This window comes from Xiphias gladius, chromosome 11 (genome assembly GCF_016859285.1).
Source record: "Xiphias gladius isolate SHS-SW01 ecotype Sanya breed wild chromosome 11, ASM1685928v1, whole genome shotgun sequence".
Classification (NCBI taxonomy): domain Eukaryota; kingdom Metazoa; phylum Chordata; class Actinopteri; order Istiophoriformes; family Xiphiidae; genus Xiphias; species Xiphias gladius.
The window spans coordinates 16,412,869-16,431,712 of NC_053410.1; the positions used below are offsets into that span (position 1 = coordinate 16,412,869).

The following is an 18,844-nucleotide window of genomic DNA, read 5'->3' on the forward strand; positions in this document are numbered from 1 at the left end:
TCAGCTGCTGTTGTCGCCAAGGGCCCGATTTCTTTGATTGACTTGTTCAAAACAGGAAACATCAAAAACAAAGACACACTGGGAGTTTTGATTTCACCAGGGCATTCGCACAGTCCATAGCAACATGGGGTCAGTGCAAATCTTAGAATGCTTCCATCCTCAAAATGTACTGGGTAATTATCCACTCTTTAGAGAACTGTGAGAGGCAAAGTGAGAAAACAGTGGATAAAATTCCAGCCGAGATGGATTATATGTCCTAAAGGGAGATTACTTCTACAATTTACGTGACTAGGTTGTGTATTATTCATTATAGCTCCACATTCAATTGTTGTGTAATTTGTCAAATAGGACTCTTTGAGCTCAACACAAACTGGATAGATTGGGGTTGGCTGTCACTTTTACTTTCACTCCCTAGGTTGATACCCGAGGAGTTTCTTGTATTTTTCACCCAGTAGGCACTATTCTGTGTTGCTCCCACCCTGACACCAGCGCCCCCTCCAGGGAATATTTACAGTCTAGTTACCAAGATAACAGCTATGAAAAATGGACAACATTAACAAGTGTTACAGCACAGTCAATTTTTCTGAACTAGGAAAAAATGAAAAACTGCAGAATGCTGAGAGAATCAAAATATAGGCATATATTAATGGACACAGCGGCCGATCTATATATATATAAATAGACAGCTGATAAGTGGTTGATAAGCCAGAGAAGGATGCACATACATCATGCAAAAGTCTCAGGTGCTCAGGTAAAAGACAGCAGTCTAAGCAATGCTAGAGGTCTGAAAACTCAAGGTATTACTAATACTGAAAGGACTCTCCATCACTAGGTACATCTCAACCAAAACGATGGAAAACCATTTGCACATAAAAACTTTAAGAAACTGCACTGCAGCTCAAAGAATATTTTACAAAAACATGCATTTTCAGCCATGACATAACCAGTGAAAAATCATGTTGGGTGAATCTGACAAAAGGAAGATTATTCAATTCTGAATTGTTTCTTCATACCTCAAAACATGTTCTATGTAAGATGTTTCAATAAGTTCAGGTCCATTAAGCTACAGCTCTGACAAGATCTGGAAATCATTTCACCAGATGATGTGTCTTAATTAATGTGCAGATAAAGCTTCACTGAACACATGAAACAACATCATCCAGTTGTCTCAGGTCCCAACTCACCGTGTAAGTTATCACTGCCAGCATGCCAATCAAGGTCAAGGAGCTGATGGAGAAAGACAGAGCCGGTAGACCATCTGTACGTGGAAAGACAGGAAAGCCATTAGTGATTTGACCTTGACCACTGAAAGAAACATAAATGGACTCTTTGACACATGTGCAAGTTATCAAGAGCTGACTGTCTTGTGTGCACTTTTGTGGTATTTCAGGCAGCTGTTTGCTTTTCAAACTCAGCATTGACAGCTTAAATGTTTCCAGCATTCAGACCCCATTGCAGTGGCTGTATGAATGTAGTAGCATTGCGTCTAAATTTCTTTGAATATTCTACAGATGTTTCTAAAATGACATTACCATACTCCTGCAGACAATCCAATGGGAAAATTTCACAAAATTGATGTAATTTAGTCCCCCCACTGTGCAGTGCAAATATTTCAAAATAAACAGGAGTGCTGTGTGTCTTGGTGAGACAAAAATGACTGTAATACACAGGGCCAAAACCGCTCTTACCAAACAAGCTGGTACAAAGGCAGGAACAGGATGCAAAATACAAATGAGCAGGCTAGTGTTAGCTACCAGCACTCATCCAGCTAACATTTGGGATGGGAAACAATCATCCTGTTCGCCCTGTGGATGTGAGCAAATTGTGTTTGATGTGCAAAAACATTTCAATGGTTTATACTCTCAACTAATAACAAAAAAAAAAAAATCTAGAGGAGTCTTTGAATTATCCTGATTAACTGGGATATTGTTTTTGAAAATAAATATTGTAGGTTTTAAGAGAGCACTCCACTGATCGTTTAAATAAGGTCAGTTAATACTTCGTACAATTCAGCCTGTAAAAACAGTTGTATAATGTTGTCTGTGGATTGATTTGTCAAGCTGAGGAAATAATCTTAAAGATGTCATAGTGATGTTAATACGTTTATCCCAGCTGGGGCTTGGAGACAACAAATTTTTAATAGAAAGTCTTGATAACAAACTGGCAATTGATTTTGAAAGAAGTGGGAATTTATCAGGTAAGGAGGGTGTGCAAAGATTCTTTTGGAGCATTATGGAAATTGTATGATCCAGTAATTTTGGAGATGGAACCATGCTTGAGACTAAAAGTCAGAGTATGTTTATCTGCTGCTTTAATTTTGATTTTTCTTCTTTAAATCTGTGTTTTGTCAGTCCCCCAAATTTATGGATGTTCAATGCTAAATTGCTGGACTACCTCTTTAAAATGGTGGAAGATATTATAAAACCTCTGCAAAGACAGTAATGGTACAACATGGCTAGACACCATGAAGGTAAATGGTAAATGTCTTTTTTTTATTAGTTATTTTGGTGAATTGATGACCCTTTGAATGTCTTGAATGAAATAGGAAGCGTTGTGGGAAAAATGCATCACATCAAACAGAATTATATAAGTGTAGCTGAAAGAATTTCTAAAACTTAAATGTTTTGCATCTTTACCGACTACACACCTGATTATCAAGCCCTACTTGAACTGCAAGGATGCATCTCTGTGCTAATATTCTTAAAGGGACAATTCAGCAAATTTATTCCCTTGGAGGGAATTGGGAACAATGTTATCCACAAGGACAAGGAAAATGCATCATGTTGGTATTCTTGTACTCCTGGATTAAATTTTTAATGAATATGTTGTAGCAAAGTCTTCCTCCGGAAACACATATGGTTATCTTTTTTTTTTGTATTCACTCTCATTTCATACATTGATCACATTCAGTGTTTAAACGGCTGGATTATTCAGTGTATGTAGGTTGAGTTGATGTGTCTCACCTCTGACTGAGGCAGTAAGGGGACCACCCATCAGGCAAGGGCAACAGTAGGTGTAACAACAGCTGTCATAGCTGGAGTTAGAAGACAGGGATTGATGAAGAGACTGACTGCTTCTCTCCCCTGTCAAGATCCCACCTGTCCTAGGGTTCCATGTAAAAAGCTACAAAGTTTTCCCTTTACAGATATCCCACATCCTCTCGGCAGCAACTTAATAGTGTCCAGCCCACCTGTCAGCATGGCCATAGGTGGCTCTCTGCTTGCCTTTCTCCTTGACAGAGGCATTTGATTGGCATCATTAAGTCAGTATTCAGGGCATGTATAATTTGTACTGTTTGTAACATTTATCACTTTCTTTTAGAGGTATTTCACAAGCAGCAGGACAAAGAGGTGGAAAATGGAGATCAATTATATACCTACTCCCTATTGTATTGTATGCAAAAAGAAAACTTTGAAGTCTGACAGCCGGGCTGAACATTAACATTTGAATACATGTTTCCTATTCCTGAGTGTTTCGTTGCGATTTTGCTCCCTTTGTTTAGTGGTGAGCTTGGTAAAATAGACAATAGCTCCATGTTCTGCATGGAGAACATTCTGTTCATGAACTCTATACAAAGCAAAGGATAGATGTTTGCTGCCACTCTTTTTGGTTTCTTGAGCAGATTTTCCGGGGATTAAACAGAGGGAATATTGTCTATTATCGGTGGTGCTTCCACATCTGTACAGCTTTGATTCCAACAGCAATGAAATGAGGTGGCTCTTATCTCACCCCGCATATAGCATCAGGCTTGTGTGCATGCATGAAACTTGTACAGAGAGGAGTTTATTAAGTAGCTCCTTTAGCCCTAGCACCCTACTTCTCTGTAATGACAGGATCATCAAAAGCAAGTAGGAAGCAGCTGTATATTCAAGGGGTGGGATTTAGTAAAGTGTGCAACCACATACTACCATACAACAGCACACGGAGGCTTTCAGCAAAGTTGCGAATGTTAATAGACAGCATCATGGTTGTTTTTTCTCTTTGCGTGGGTAAACTGAAAAAGTCAAATAATTTGAGACATGGGGTTAGATAGTAGTTTTTGTTTAAGAAGATATTTTGGGCATTTTGTAGCTTTAATCCTACAGTTGAGGGACACCATGCTAATATAGATAAAGCACTATCGCAAACTTGAGGGACAGCAGAAAATGTCAAAAGATCAATCAAGATGTGATCAACAGCATCACTCCAACTCCCTCACCATGAATCTGTCAACTGAACTGCCTCAAATGCATTTTAAAACATAAAAGCCACTATTTTTACCTATAACTCAGTTAAGGCAAAACACAATTTTTTCCAATGTACTCTGTACAGACACTATTACCCAAAGAAACTTAATGGACTAATTAAATTAACAAATATACAAGGCTCTGAATGTAAAAATGACTGCATGTGACTTTTTTTTTTAGTGACTTTCATTTCAGAAATGAACAAGGCATTCTGAAGGCAGATTAGAATAAAACAAAAAAAGATTATATAAACATGGAATGTAGTCAGTAAAATAGGCTTTTGAGACACATTCAAAACTGCAAATGTATTCATTTACTGTAAGTGGTGTCTCATTTATGACCTAGAGTTACAGTGCATTGTTTCAACTTTAATTCTCTCAGAATGGATTAGTCACAGGTGAAACTTTGAAATAGAGTAAGGGCTGCATTATGATTTATATTCTAGGTAGTCACAAGCCCGTACTCAAAATGTAAACAGAGACAGAGCAGAAAAGTATAGATCCATTTAATGCAATTAAATGCAGACAAAATCCTTCAGGTGATAACATCCCCAAGCAAATTTATGGAGTCCTTAGGTGGTGTCCTTTCCTGGATTCCACCCAGAGACTCTGAGAAGGCTGGGTACTCTAAACTCCTGTTGGCTGCACAGGAACAATTAACAGTTAAGGAAACATCTTGTCCAATTTTAGTTTCCCAAAGCTAAAACTACTGTGACATGACAGCGCACTCAAAAGAACAGACTGATTTGCAGTACCTTTCAAATATCGCTATGTTTATGCGTTATGTATTTAATAATATCATATAGAAGTTACAAGTCTTATCAAGGTCATTGCCAAATTAGAGTGAAATGAATGGATACCGGTTGCTCCTTTAGAAAAAGGGAAAAACTTAGAAATACATGGTATGCCTGGGTCACTGGTACTGCACCCTTAAACATTATTTTGAGCTGTAAACTAAATTATTTGACTGTACTGTGATGAAACACATCAGTGCTGGTGTTGATATTGACATTTCTTTCCAAGTTATAAAAACTGGCACATCTGCTGTTTTAAATTATCCTGAATCTTTGCAAGGCCACTGCTGACATAGAGTCAACCAATTGGGACTTGTTTACATAATGAAATTTATTTTAAAAAAGATTGTTAATGCCCTCTAACCAGAGGCGGGCAGCCCACCTCTCCCAGTAACTTATTTTCCGTTGTATACTTATTGAGACTCATCATTCACAGGAGTTTACGCTATGTTTTGCTAACCCTCTAGTATTTTTCAATTTTGGCGCAGTGGTTCAGCTTTTGACGGTAGTAGAAGCACCACCAGACTGCATTCTTTCCCTTCAGACACTCATATGGCTCGGCAATGGTTGCAAATCGCAGCAGGTACTTCGATAGCGACACACTGCTCTGTACATTTGCATTCGGAATTTTTCACGAGAGTGCTATTCTGACTACATGTTCGGCATCATTACCTCCAGCACCAGGCATTGCTGGGGCTGGAGGCAACGGCTAAAACCAATACAGCTCAGGACCACCGTGGTCGTCCACCAAACTAATTTCCACCTCAGGGGATTCCGGAGGGGAAAAGACCTCTACCACAAAACAGCCCTCTAGCATAGGTGCCTTGCGATCACTGAGAAACTCCCCCCACTCCCATAAGGTTTTACTGTATGGTCTTGAATACCAACATTAATAGCTACTGATCTGGAGTACATTCAGTCATCACTGGAACATTGTAACAAATGCAATGTTGGAACCATTAAAGATGTAGTAGCCTTAATGAACAGTTGTTGCAAAGCAGTCAGCACAGTTATGTGGCAAAAGTGCCTTTCCTTTACACAATTAACCTCCCATCTGGAGAGAGAAGAGATGGGGATTAGAAAAAGGATGATCCTCACATCTCCTCCTTAGCAGCTGAGCAATTTCCTCCTGTGCCAAGGGAGGAAGGCTAGGTAAGAGCATGTGGGGGTCCACTATTCTGAAGAGAGACAGATGGTTCAACTTCCTCCTTGATCCCCAGATGGCAAAAGGCCAGAGGACTGTTAGGAGTCCTTATTTGGCAATGTTTCTGCATTAGCACGAGCATAAGCACAGGCAATGCTCCATTCAACAAGTGAAGATGCCCAAGGAGGGCATGTTCACAGTGTTTGGATCACACAGTCAACCATCAATACAGTTATTGAGTTATTTAGCAAGGACTTGAATAACCGAGCGAATTCACAATAAGGAGCGGACAGTAACGTCTGGGAATATCATGTTATTAAAATGTATTTCTTAAATAAACTGTAAGCTGTCCATCTTTGCACTTTTTATGAAATCTATACAGATGGGGGTTGATGAGTGGTCACTAGATTACCCCAATGTAATTCCTGACCAATCAAATCAAGGAAGACATAGGCTGAAATATATACAAATCAACACGATTATTTTGGTCAACTCTGTGGCGAAAAATAATCAATAAATGCATGATGTAACAGGTTTTCCGCTATCTTACATGTATTTCCATACATAGAAAGTTACTATGTGATCCGCATGTGGGTCCACTCAAAATACACTAAATCTGAGAAAATTTTAGATGTGCCAAGTGAAAATTTTGACCTTGTATATCCCTTTAAAAAGTTATTTGTGGAATAAAAATCACCACCATTTATTTTCCAATTACTGTAATTTGGACCTCATCAACTGTGGTGCATTCCAGTTTGTTCCTGTATGCCTAAAACAGTAGAATATGCCCTATTTATCTTTCATCAACCAGGCTTAGAAACATGAGTAATTTCCATTTAAAATACTTTGACCCTAAGAAGCACTGCATTACTTTTAAGCATGCTGACCTCCATTACCTGGTCTTCCATAAGAACCAAAAGAGGAGAAACCCATGTCAAAACTTACCAACCTCCATGAATTGTATCGTATTGTCATAAGGTTTAGGAATTCACTTTTTTTTTTCAACTTGTGCTATCTTGAGACAATTTGTGTCTTTTGTTTTGCCCTCAGTTGCACCACATCATCAACAAAGTATTATTATTAAAGGGAAATAAATAAGAAATCATAAAAAGAAAGAAATGGAATAAAATCTGCTAGTAATGGTAACAACTATAAAAATAAGACCCAAGTTGAATATAACAGGAAGTATTTTCTACAGAGGCTGTACTTACGACTACTTCCAAGCTCCTCAAAAAGGTATTGTACTTTCTCCCATTGAGTGGAATTCTGGCCAGGTGGGGTCTCGAGTGGAACAAAGGCTCTGAAAGCAATGAAACAATAATACAGGTGTCAGCTTTCACTGTCCCCAGTACACAATATGTAGTGTGACTACCTATGTGTGTAGTCTTTATCCCGGCACTGATAGTTTTAGAAACTGGTGTATCTTCTCTACATCCCCAACACAGATTCCGCACATACTGTAAAGGAAAATAAAGAAAAAAAAACATGCCTTTTAATCATTCCACCACAGACAAACATTAAAAGCTACCAGTGTCATTGCTGTTCCGGAAAGATGGCAAGAGAGCCAGAGAAATACAGACAGAAAGACAGAATGCTGCTAGTTCTGCTGGAAAACAGTGACAATCTAGCTTAATTTCAGAAAAAGATTTCCACTACACAGACCTTTTATGTCCTATATAATGTAGCTTAATGCTCAGACAGAAAACGAAAAGAAGCTTTCACAGTATGTTTTCCACTCCAGCAACGACACATCTAAGCTCCATGGTAAATGCTGGGGGGTTTTTTTTCAACTTGTCTGCATGCTGTAAAAGTGGACCGGCGCTTTTCTCCTTCTTTAAACCGTAAGGCTTTTTTTTTCTCATTTTACGATTTTCTTTTGTTATTATGTTACTCTTCTGCAAAAGATACCTGTGTGTTTGTGTGTGTGTGTTTGTGTGTCTGTGTATATGTGTGTATATATATATATACACAAGCTGTATCTAAACAGCTCTTGCTCAATGTTGTTGGGGAAAATGAAAAACATATTTTGTCAACGCAACTGAAACAGCATTTCTTAGGACTACCAGTATATCTTTATGCAAGAAAATGTGAGGAAATGGTCAACAGTGTGCATGGGCAATTTCAGTGCAGATTTTGATTCCATTGAACATGAAATCCTTTTCCGTTGATCAAAGACAACAGAGATATAGGCCAGAAACCTTGTTAGTATCTACCATCTAAAAAATCAAATGAAATATGTTGCTTTACAGATCTACCGGGATTCTTTTTGGAAGATAAAAAAATAGTAGCCAAAAAAAAAGTTTTTTAATAAAATTTCATCAGGGGGAGGTGAAAGACACTGGATCAGCATTTCAGATACTTCCCTTTGCCTCATTTGCAAAAAACAAAATGCAGGCCTCAATAGGCCTCATTTGCCCCAGTATCATGTGGATATCCCCAGGGGTCCACACTTGTACTTAATCTTGTTCCTGTGCATGTGCTTCCCTTTGGTCATGCTATATGTAATTTTTCATTTTAAGAAAAAAGCACCTCATCAAAGTGACCTTAACCCTTTCTCAACTCTTCGCAGCCGTGTCTGCAGTACAGGATGTAACTTTCTACAACTTAACTCTATAAAGGTATTTTCTGTGTGAGAAAAAAGTGAGAAAAGTGAGAAAAACATACAAATATAGTTATTCATGCTTTTGTCTATTCATCTTGAATAGTGTTCAAGTCTTTTTTTCCTGTTTTAGCCTATTTTCAGTGGCCTGGCACCAGTTGGTGTACAGCACTGCAGCTGCACTCCTAAAAAAAAATGAAAGGCCCCTTATCACCTTTCACTAGCTACTAAATAAAATTTACAGTATTTTGAAATTCTAGTTGTCATGCTCAAAGAAATGTGTGCTGTGACATGAGTAGCCACATACTCTAGTTCTCTTGCAGAGCTCAACTTGCGTTGCCTAGGTCTCAAATAAATATTACAGTAAATGTGACTGGGCAATTTCTTCTGACTGTGAAGCTGTTACCCAGACATTCTAAAGGCATTAATAGATATTCTCTAGACTAATACAAAAAATAAGTCTTAAAGGCTGATATGAGACTAAATGACTCGTTAAGATAAGTTATTTCCAGTTGCAATTGAAAAAATACAAAAATTAAAAACCTGTATTGCTGACAGATCAGGGGGCATTTAAGAAAATAACACCTCACCAGTTAAAAGACAACGAACAAAGGCCTTGTGAAGCACAGACCCATTGAGTCACCAAACAAAGCCATGTTTCTCTATATCAAAAAAGAAGTCTGGGATAAAAGCCATCATGTTGCTGAAAATCAAAGGACGAAAGCAACAATTGCCAGAACAAAGCAGCAATAGTTCCAGTTCATGAGGTAAAAGGTGGGCTAAATTGCTTCTGTCTATAAAAAGGCTTAACTGCATTACTTTAAGGTATAAGAAAGTATAGTCATGTGTCTTTTATTTTCCCAAAGAAGGTAAGCCCTCCTCCAGTTGACCATTTAATGGTTGAAAGAGCACATTAAATAGGATAGGTAGAACTCCAGGCATGTTGCTGTCACGGCTGCAAAGGAAATCTATTATGTTGTGCAGGTGCTACTGAACAAAACCAGTATAAAACTTGCAGATAAGTGGGACATGGATGAGAATGTGCATCAGTATAGATTCTTAGATACAATACAGGATGTCACAAAAAGACTCAATATTCCCTCCACATGTGCTTTGTACATAGAGCAAATGCATGGAACCTAGTTTGTCCGATGTTTTTAAATGTAATGAAGAAAATCAAACAGACTAGATAGTGTTCCTACCATATATTCAGTAAGGGATAGATATTTTTTTTCTTGACTGGCTTAACATGGGCAGACAAATGGCCCTGTAGCTGTGTAAAGGGGTCCTCTTCTTATTAACTGAACACAATGATACATCCACACTCCCCTTCTACCTATCCTGTAGTGAGGCAGAAGAAGCCACCCGTGTCTCCAACTTACCCAATTAAAAGGAGAACCACGCAGACAATCGCAAATCCAATTGTGTACTTCAGAGCGTTTTTCACTTGCTGTAATAAAAGAAAAAATTAAACTGGTCATACACGGCCATGAAGTGAAACATTATTATTCATTGTGAGTGAGGGAAGGGGGTCATAATCTATTTAGCTAAGGACTATAGTGACTGAGAGCTATGTAGAGCTAAGGTGTAGATCCGGTTCGACCTGGCAGATAACATGTCACTCCCAGTGCTATTCAAGGTGCTTTTAAAGTAACAATACAAAAGACCTCCCTGTCTGTGAGAGAAAGTGCCTCTGTCAGCTCAAAACTGACACATGGAAGGGAGAAAAGGCACTATGCGATGGCTATTATTTGGTACATCACTCACTTAAAAGACTTCTAAAGATAGGGATTTCAAATTTTGCCAAACTTCAGGTGACAATGTGGGGCCTATAATTTATAGTATGAATGCAGTTGTGTGGCGTGGTTTGACAATGTCTCTATTTTTACAGCCATAAAATGTAATATACATATGAATTTCAAGTCTATTTTTCCTTACATTTGTTAAGATTGTATAGATAATTGAAGTTTTCATTGTAAACACAAACACATTCTAAGAGTGTTATCTTCTGTATCTTCAAGGCCTTAAAAAACACTGATTGCATTTCCTACCTAATAACACATTTGTCAAGCCTTCTTTACTGTTTTGAAACCTGCATATTTTACAGCAAAGCTCTTCTCATCTTTATGGTACATTATCTCCACTAGCTGTCGATATGCATTACTCTGCAGTCAGCAGAAATGTGCATCATTGCGCTTCTGTGATCACGGTGAGCATGTGTGTCCTATGTGTCCTGTTAGCGCATGACAGCATAATACAGGAATACAACACATTGCTCATCAGCAGCACAAGTAGACAAAAAATCTACCTGTTATCTTTCACAACCGGTAAATGATGATTTTGAGGACGAGCACTGCAAATTTATAACTGCATAACACACAGTCAAACAAGTCAACAGTAGGGCTTGACGGATCAGTCAGCTGATATTATTTAAAAAAGGGAAAATCAATGTTTATTTACTTCTTGAACAGTCAGTATACTAGATACAGTGAATACAGGTACAGTCAAATGGACAAACTGCAAAAACCATAGTGATGGGACAGAGTTTACTGTATCTAAACTAATTAAGAGAATATTAATTCATTAGTTTCAGATTTCAAGTTATATGTGTATTTTATCACTTCATCTAAAAAAATATGGGTGAGATGAGGAACAAAACACTGACAAAACATTAAAGTATCGTGGCGAAAACATTTACTACAGAAACATATAAGCTATAATGCATTGTACTGATATAGCCTGAATTGAGATATATGTTCTGTGAACCCCGATGCTGTCCACAAAGAAGCTTAGGAAAACTTAAGAGATTCAGACGCAAGAAAATGAAAGTCTGGATATATACCTTTGCTGTTTGTCATGTTAAATGTGCATGCAAACCAATGGGTTCATGTTGCCTCAAGTGGGCTTGGAAGTTCAACTAAAATTACTTCAGGACATTTTTGCATTAGCATACTGGTCAACCGCACTGAATAACATCAACTGAATAAAATTTGAATCCTCCGCCCCGCATATAAGTAGGCTACAGTGCTATGTGTACAAGAAAGGTGCATTCTTACCGAGCATTTGTTCACATTGTCGTCATCCCTTTCTTCATAGTAGAAATAAACAAAGGGGATCCATAGGAAGACACAGAATAGTATGATGGAGTAAAGTGCTATATGGATACAAAAGAAAAATTGAAATCCAAAAATTAGTCACATTAAGATCTTTTTGTGGCAAATGAGAAATGAATATCCTAGCATACAGTGTGGCAAACTCTATAATGACAATAAAATGTTAAAACATTGCAGTGCATTTGTGTCAAGGGCAGTACAATACAAATATATAATACACATATACATATATATACATATACATACATATATAATAACCACACACAAATATATATACATATATACACATACACACATACATATATATATATATATAGATATACATACATATATAATAACCAGACACATATATATACATATATATACACATACACACACACACATATATATATATATATATATATATATAGATATACGTACATATATACATAGACACACATATATATATATATATATAAAATTCCTAAACTCATACAATTCTCCTCTTCAGTCAAACAATGATTTTATGAAAGACAATAGTATTTGTAAAGAGTACATGCCAGTATATGCCAGTGAGTTGTTGGCTTTTTGCATGCCATTTCAAGAAAATAGTTTTTACATAGCCTTCATTATCATTCATTCAGTAGTGCCAGATAGTATAAACCCAAGAAATTTCTGAGACAACATGACCTCATTCCTTAAAAACTCTCTAATGACAAATGTAGAGCAGGTATCACTTATTAAATTATGAAGAAACATTGATGCTACAGTTAAACATAAATAACTGTCATTATTGCATTCATGAATAAAAAATTTGTAATGATACACCCAAAAAAAGCCATTTTCCCTCCTTCAAACTAGAACAGTTATTTTCTGGATGTTTTTCTAATTTCTCTCTGACAACATAGCATGTATGGTTCAATAGGCACCACATGGGTGACTACTGGGCATTCTCTTTCGAGTTTGACCCTTTGGGCAGTTGCATTTAACTGTGCAAAATTAATTTATTTGAAAGTAAACATGTTTTTAAATCATTTATATCCAACATAAGCAAAACACTTTTTGGAAAACAAAACATTTATAAGGGAAACAAAACATGTAGGGTTTATATTACATCAAAGCGCAACTGAAAAACTGGCTGCAATTCCAATTAGCGGAAAAGAAGTAGTAGACGTCCAGGGCTGTTAAAGCAAAAACAGGTATTAACGACATTTGATATAAAAAAAATCACTGCTGAGCATCTAGGTCCCATGATATGGCAGGATTTCAGCAAATGTTAAAGTTTCCATCAAGGCTTAATGGAAAGTGCTTTGTTTTCGTTTTTGTGCTCATTTTTTTTTAAATGCAATGAGTTCTGTGCTGACTTTCCTACTCAAATTCCTCTCCTGTACTCGGAGTGTAGTGATCAAGATAATTATCTTTCCTAAAATCTGGCCTCAGGGTCAGGCTTTCAAGGAGCAATGTGTCTAATAATTTTAAAACAAATGATTCTAGTTAAAAGCACGCTCGCAATTGCGTTTTGTTAGAATTTCTCCATATGGTATTGTGTACCGGTGACGGCCGACCCACCACTCACACACTGAATTCAATATATACTGTATGTGTCATTATTTCACCTGAAATGTTCCCAACAAATTATAAACGCTTCCTCAGAAATCTAATCAATTTTGTCTACCTGGCTGGAAAAAACAAAAACTGAAAAAAGTTAATTAAGCTGGAGTTTATTAGTTTATCCTGGTTAATTTGGCATGCATTAATGTTATCTACCAAAAAGTTATATAGTCTTTTTAATGGAATCATTTCTAATCAACATCTTCTAACAGGGGGCAACGACATCCGCAAGACCAATGTGGCCCAGATCCGTATGGCATATCACTTTGAGACCCTGTGCTATGAGCTCAACCTCATCAAGGAGGGCCTGAAGACTGTGTAAACACACTCAAATCCGACATACACCCCCTTAAAACTCATCTTTATTGGGATGTAGAAAAGTTTCTACATTTATTTTTCACAGCAACTCTTAAACAAGTGAACCTCCCACAGTATGATGGGACTTGTTTTACTTAGTATATTATCAAGTTTGCTCATGCTACGAGCTGGTATTCTACAACTTTTGAGTCTGCTGCTTGTTAACCATTAGCTTAACAAGTTGAGGTTTAACAAGGCTGGTTGTTAAACACTGTTGACCAGCTAACCAAGTTTTAAAATTGTGACTGATCGTGGTTGACAAGACTTCCTTTTATTTATAATAGGTTGAATAACTTTGTTAACTTTATTGTACTTCATCTTGGGATAAGAAGTGGACCAAAACCTCATTATAACAACTGTTAAAAATTAAAACCCATTTCATTAATAGCAGTCTTTATACAGCTGCCTTCTCTATTATGAGTGCTATGTCTAAAAGCCAGTGAATAATACCACTGGGTATGTTCTGAGTAAACTAAGAAAGGTGTCGTTTCTGTTCAGACTTTCATCTAGAGCACTAAACGATTGATTCAGCTGGAGGGGACATTTTTATATGCACATATTACTCTTCTGCTGTTGGTATATTTAACATTGGTTTGGGTGAAAGAAGATAATCATCAGTTCCATTTTAATGTTGCTCACTCCAATAAGAAAAACCCATCTGTATCAGAAAATGATTTCATTCACTAAAGCCAGTGACCTTTAGTCAGTGATACATTGTAGTGCATACAATACACCTGTCCTTGGTGAAAAAACATGCTATTCTCTCATCCACACCTTTTTTGTTTGTTTGGTTCTACCTGTACAAACAGCTTTTTTAGAGACAAGAGCAACACTAAATGCCTTAGGAATTTATAAAGTGGAGGTGAGGCGAAAAAACCTCATGAGAGAGATGCTATTTCAAGCTAAGGGCTTTTCTCTCTGCAGCAAATGGATGCTTGTGAAGACAGTCCAGACAACCCCAATATAACTCGAAGAAAAGCATGTCCTGCAGTTGTGCCCAGCAATATGGTCGGCATAGCTCAGTACCTCCTCAGGTGAAAATGTGAATCATTAGCACAAGTCAAATTTGATGCCCACTAAAAGAAATGCACAGAGACATACAGCTTACCATGATCACATCAATTTTATCAATTGTTCTCTAAATGTTAAATAGAAGTTTCACAAAGCAGTAGTGCTTTTTAATTTGTGAGTTAAGTCTCGATTTAAAGTCACCACAATCAAATAAAATGAAAACATGGAGTTTAAACCATTGATGGAAATGGGATTCAGGCCTACACATAAGAAATAACAACTACATACAAGCCCTAAGTGTTGCCTTTATAGCATGATACACCACACAATGGTATATGTGACTGTTGAATGGAAAATAATAATGTAGAGGAAAAATATAACTGAAAACTTGCTCCTGGTAACCATTTTATCCATAAAATCAGTGCTACACTTCAGCTTCGATGTACATGTAGAAAACAACTGTTCCAAATCAGTCAAGAATGCATGGCCTCAAGCAAGTAAAAACACACCCTTCTGTGAAATGGACTGTTTTTCAGAAAATGCTCTCTCTGCTTCAGACAAATGAATGTCACTGTTATAGTTTTATAGTGCTTTTTTGCCAGCTGTGATTCTAACAGGGCATTACTTTCAATAAACACACGTTTATTGCTCCACTAAGGTATCCATTTAGCCAGACAAACTAAGTTTAGGATGATGCCAGGACCCATTAAATGAAAGCCATGCACAGTATGCAGCCTCTGGCATACGTATGCTTGTGGGCTAAAGCAATGGGTAAAATTAATCATAACACCATGATTATTAACGTGTTGAGACAATAGGTCATATTGCATTACCATGTATCATCCATTACTCTCTAAGCAGATCTTCTACTGAGAGGAATTCCTGACCAGGGATAAAAGTTGAGCACATTTATCCCCCCGACAGAGAGCAGAGGACTAAATAATTAAATGTGCTTCCTTGACCCTTTACATAGTTCTTGTGTTCAAATACAGTATATACTCAAATTTACTCATAGGAGAAGCAAAAAATTGAAAATAAAAGAAACATATTATGGAGAATTGGTAGAAGTAGCTATAAAAGCCCGCAGTCTACCAATGGAGTGGCAGCTGGCAAACTATATGAGGAAATCAACATAAGTGACAGTTATTTACCTCCTCATATTTTAATAATTAGCTATCTATTCTCAGTTATCATTCAGAGCAGTACCAGTAGTTTCACTCCCAGCACCACGTAAGGCTTAAAGAGAAACATTAGACCCTTGTCCTCACTTACTGTGGCCCTACACAGGGGCATTAGCACCTGGACTTTTGTCCCTTGCAGACAGCCAAAATGTATTACGTATTATGTGAAAATTAAATGCCAGGGGAGATCTCACACAGAAACACTGTCTCCGACAGGACTCCAGAGACTGATGAAAATATCTGTTTGTACAGACACTTGCTGAAAGGTATGACACTACGAGCTTGCACTCTCATCTCCTGTAAACATCAAGGGAGGCACCATTCTGGGGGGCCAAACCTGGCATAAAATACTAGCAAACATTAGACTTAAATTTGTCAGCATGAAGGACTCTGATTTGATGCCCGTGTCTCTCTGTTTCTGTTGGATGTGTGAGAAAACAGATGTTTGCTAACATGCAAGACAAAAGAACTTGAAAAAAGACCTGATGGAGTATCAAGGCTGACTGCTGTGACTTTGTTTTGGAGTCACTCTTCCAGTCACTTTATGCAGTTTTAAGGTCAAAGAGGGTTACGAGAGATGGATGAAAAAATGTATTTAATTTAAATAATAACTTCTTAATGTGATGATTTAATAACTTAATGAAGTTGCTATTATGACTCCAGAATATTTTAGTCTGGATATCTATGGCATATTATTTTCCATTACATGCAAATGATATGCATAGTTATCATAGATATAATATATGTTATGTTGCAGATGCTTTTTCCACATGTAGAATTTTCTAGTTTTTTGCCATTTGCTTGACAATGGACTTTTACAAAGTGAAACAGTTTGTTGTCACATTTTACCATTTTGTTTCACTTAATAGCTCAATGGCAAGGTTTTCTGGTTCAAGAGAAGCCACCATATCCCCAGTAGGACAAATGGACTCCACGGGGCTTGTTGTCATTTTTTGCAGGAAGTATTTCCTGCAAAAATTTCAAAGAGTAACTTTGAAGGACATGAATAGTGAGCTGATATGGAAGAACTTCTTTAGAGGAACATCGTCTTTATTCACCACATTATAAAATGATTCCTGAGCATGAAGACCGGTATATGCTGAACATTAAAGTTTTAGCTCCATTGAGCACGACCAACCTTCCTAGATTTTAAATTTTAAAAAAATATCTTTGCCATTGTTTTGTCTCAAATGGTGCACCATGTCATCTGACAGTAGATACATGACCAAACAAGACTAGGTCAAAAACCTAGTATGTGGCTGAACCGCCCTTCATAGGGCTGGCCCTGCTCTTGCAGTCAAGCCTCACAACTGATACACTGTAAGTAAATGAGACGCAGTTGCATAGACCTCTCAGCATGGGACATCACTGCTTATATCCATGCTTAATACACCAACAAGCTTTTCCCCAACTTTAAACATCATTACGGCTATAATACACACTTTAACACCTCATTATTTCAATAACATTACTTCCAAGTGAGCAGAGGAGGCTTTGTGGATTTTTGTTTTTTGATTACTGTGCTGAGTTATTCAATTAAGAAAACTCACATTTCTGTTCCTGAGTAATTCTAAGAAATAAGTAAAGAGGATGATGTAAAACAGAATACATTTGAAACAGAAAACTGCCTGCATTCTGATGCATGGAGTGCTGACATTTATGCATTATTTGTCAGCAAGATCATTGGATAAGCTGGACGTAAAAAAAATATTTTTAACTTTTCTTGCAGGCTAAAAGTCAATGAAACATCCATCAATGTGCTACCCTGTTGTAGTATATAACATATTTTCTTTAACGATGGGAAAGGTGTTTAATAGTTTATTATAACTGACTTTCCCTCTTGATTTTTTGTGTGTAGAGTACAGCTGTACTCGAAATACCAAATGTTATTACAAAATTTCAGTAATGGCTTTGTAATTGGTCAGGTGATAGTAAAAGTGCAAAAATATAAAAGAAAAAGAGTATTGTTTAGGTAAACCAGCACAATCCTTCTTTTTACTTTAGTGTATTTAAGTTATCACAGTTTACTTAACAAAACCTTGTAGGATAGTTACTTAGTTAGCATCTGCATGAAATAAAAGTGTTTAGTTCCTTCTACGAATGATGCCAAAAGCAACTGTGATGCAATGGGGAGACAATTTGGTATACTGACGTATATTAGAGCCCAATCAGGACATCAGGCCAACATTATCACCCAGTATTAGCTTATTATGGATATATTAGTATTAGTGTACTTATCAGACAATAACTAACATTAAATTCGATTATAGAAATGCCAGATACTGTATGTTTGAGTTAATTTAGAAACAATGTAGCAATAACTTAGTTTGACCATCAGAGAACTGACTAGTTTATTTTTCAAATTTAAAATGTTCCTCTAAGTATAATTTTGTCAAAATTCTTTGATAATTAAATTTAAAAGACACTTATCAAATACGTTGTTAATGTTAAACCTCATTGTTTTAATGTGATAGTCTTGGTATTAGCCCCAGAAATGCAGTAGTAGTCGCAGTAGACTCTACTTTATATCTTTATAACAGAGGTGTATATGATTGAAAGGTTACTACAGGCTTCACGTTTTGTCCATGGTCTAAATGTCTGAATCCCTGTTTTGAATATTTCAAGGTAGACAAAGGTAGAAGTGAGGTGCAATGGGTTGCGGTTTTTGCACAATGAGGCAAGAAAAGTGCATTTTGTTTCCTGGCATGAATTACTATACTCTTATCATTGAAGGCCCATCTGTACTGAACAAAGTACCCTCAAAAAACAAAACTGCAATATGTCCTTGTATTCTGTATGCTCTTAAAAGAAGCACTGGGCTAACACTCTC

The 18,844-nt window shown here is 37.0% G+C and overlaps 1 protein-coding gene across 2 annotated transcripts in view; it reads right to left on the minus strand.

Annotated features, from left to right (window-relative positions):
* lmbrd1 (LMBR1 domain containing 1) overlaps positions 1-18,844 on the minus strand; it is a 58,666-nt gene that overhangs the window by 30,682 nt on the left and 9,140 nt on the right. For both annotated transcript variants that reach the window (XM_040139024.1, XM_040139025.1), the window contains exons 4-7: positions 11,819-11,916; positions 10,145-10,212; positions 7,375-7,463; positions 1,185-1,258 (exon numbers count right to left, since the gene is read on the minus strand). In XM_040139024.1, coding sequence (XP_039994958.1) covers positions 1,185-1,258; positions 7,375-7,463; positions 10,145-10,212; positions 11,819-11,916 — 329 coding nt within the window. The remainder of the gene's footprint in view (positions 1-1,184; positions 1,259-7,374; positions 7,464-10,144; positions 10,213-11,818; positions 11,917-18,844) is intronic.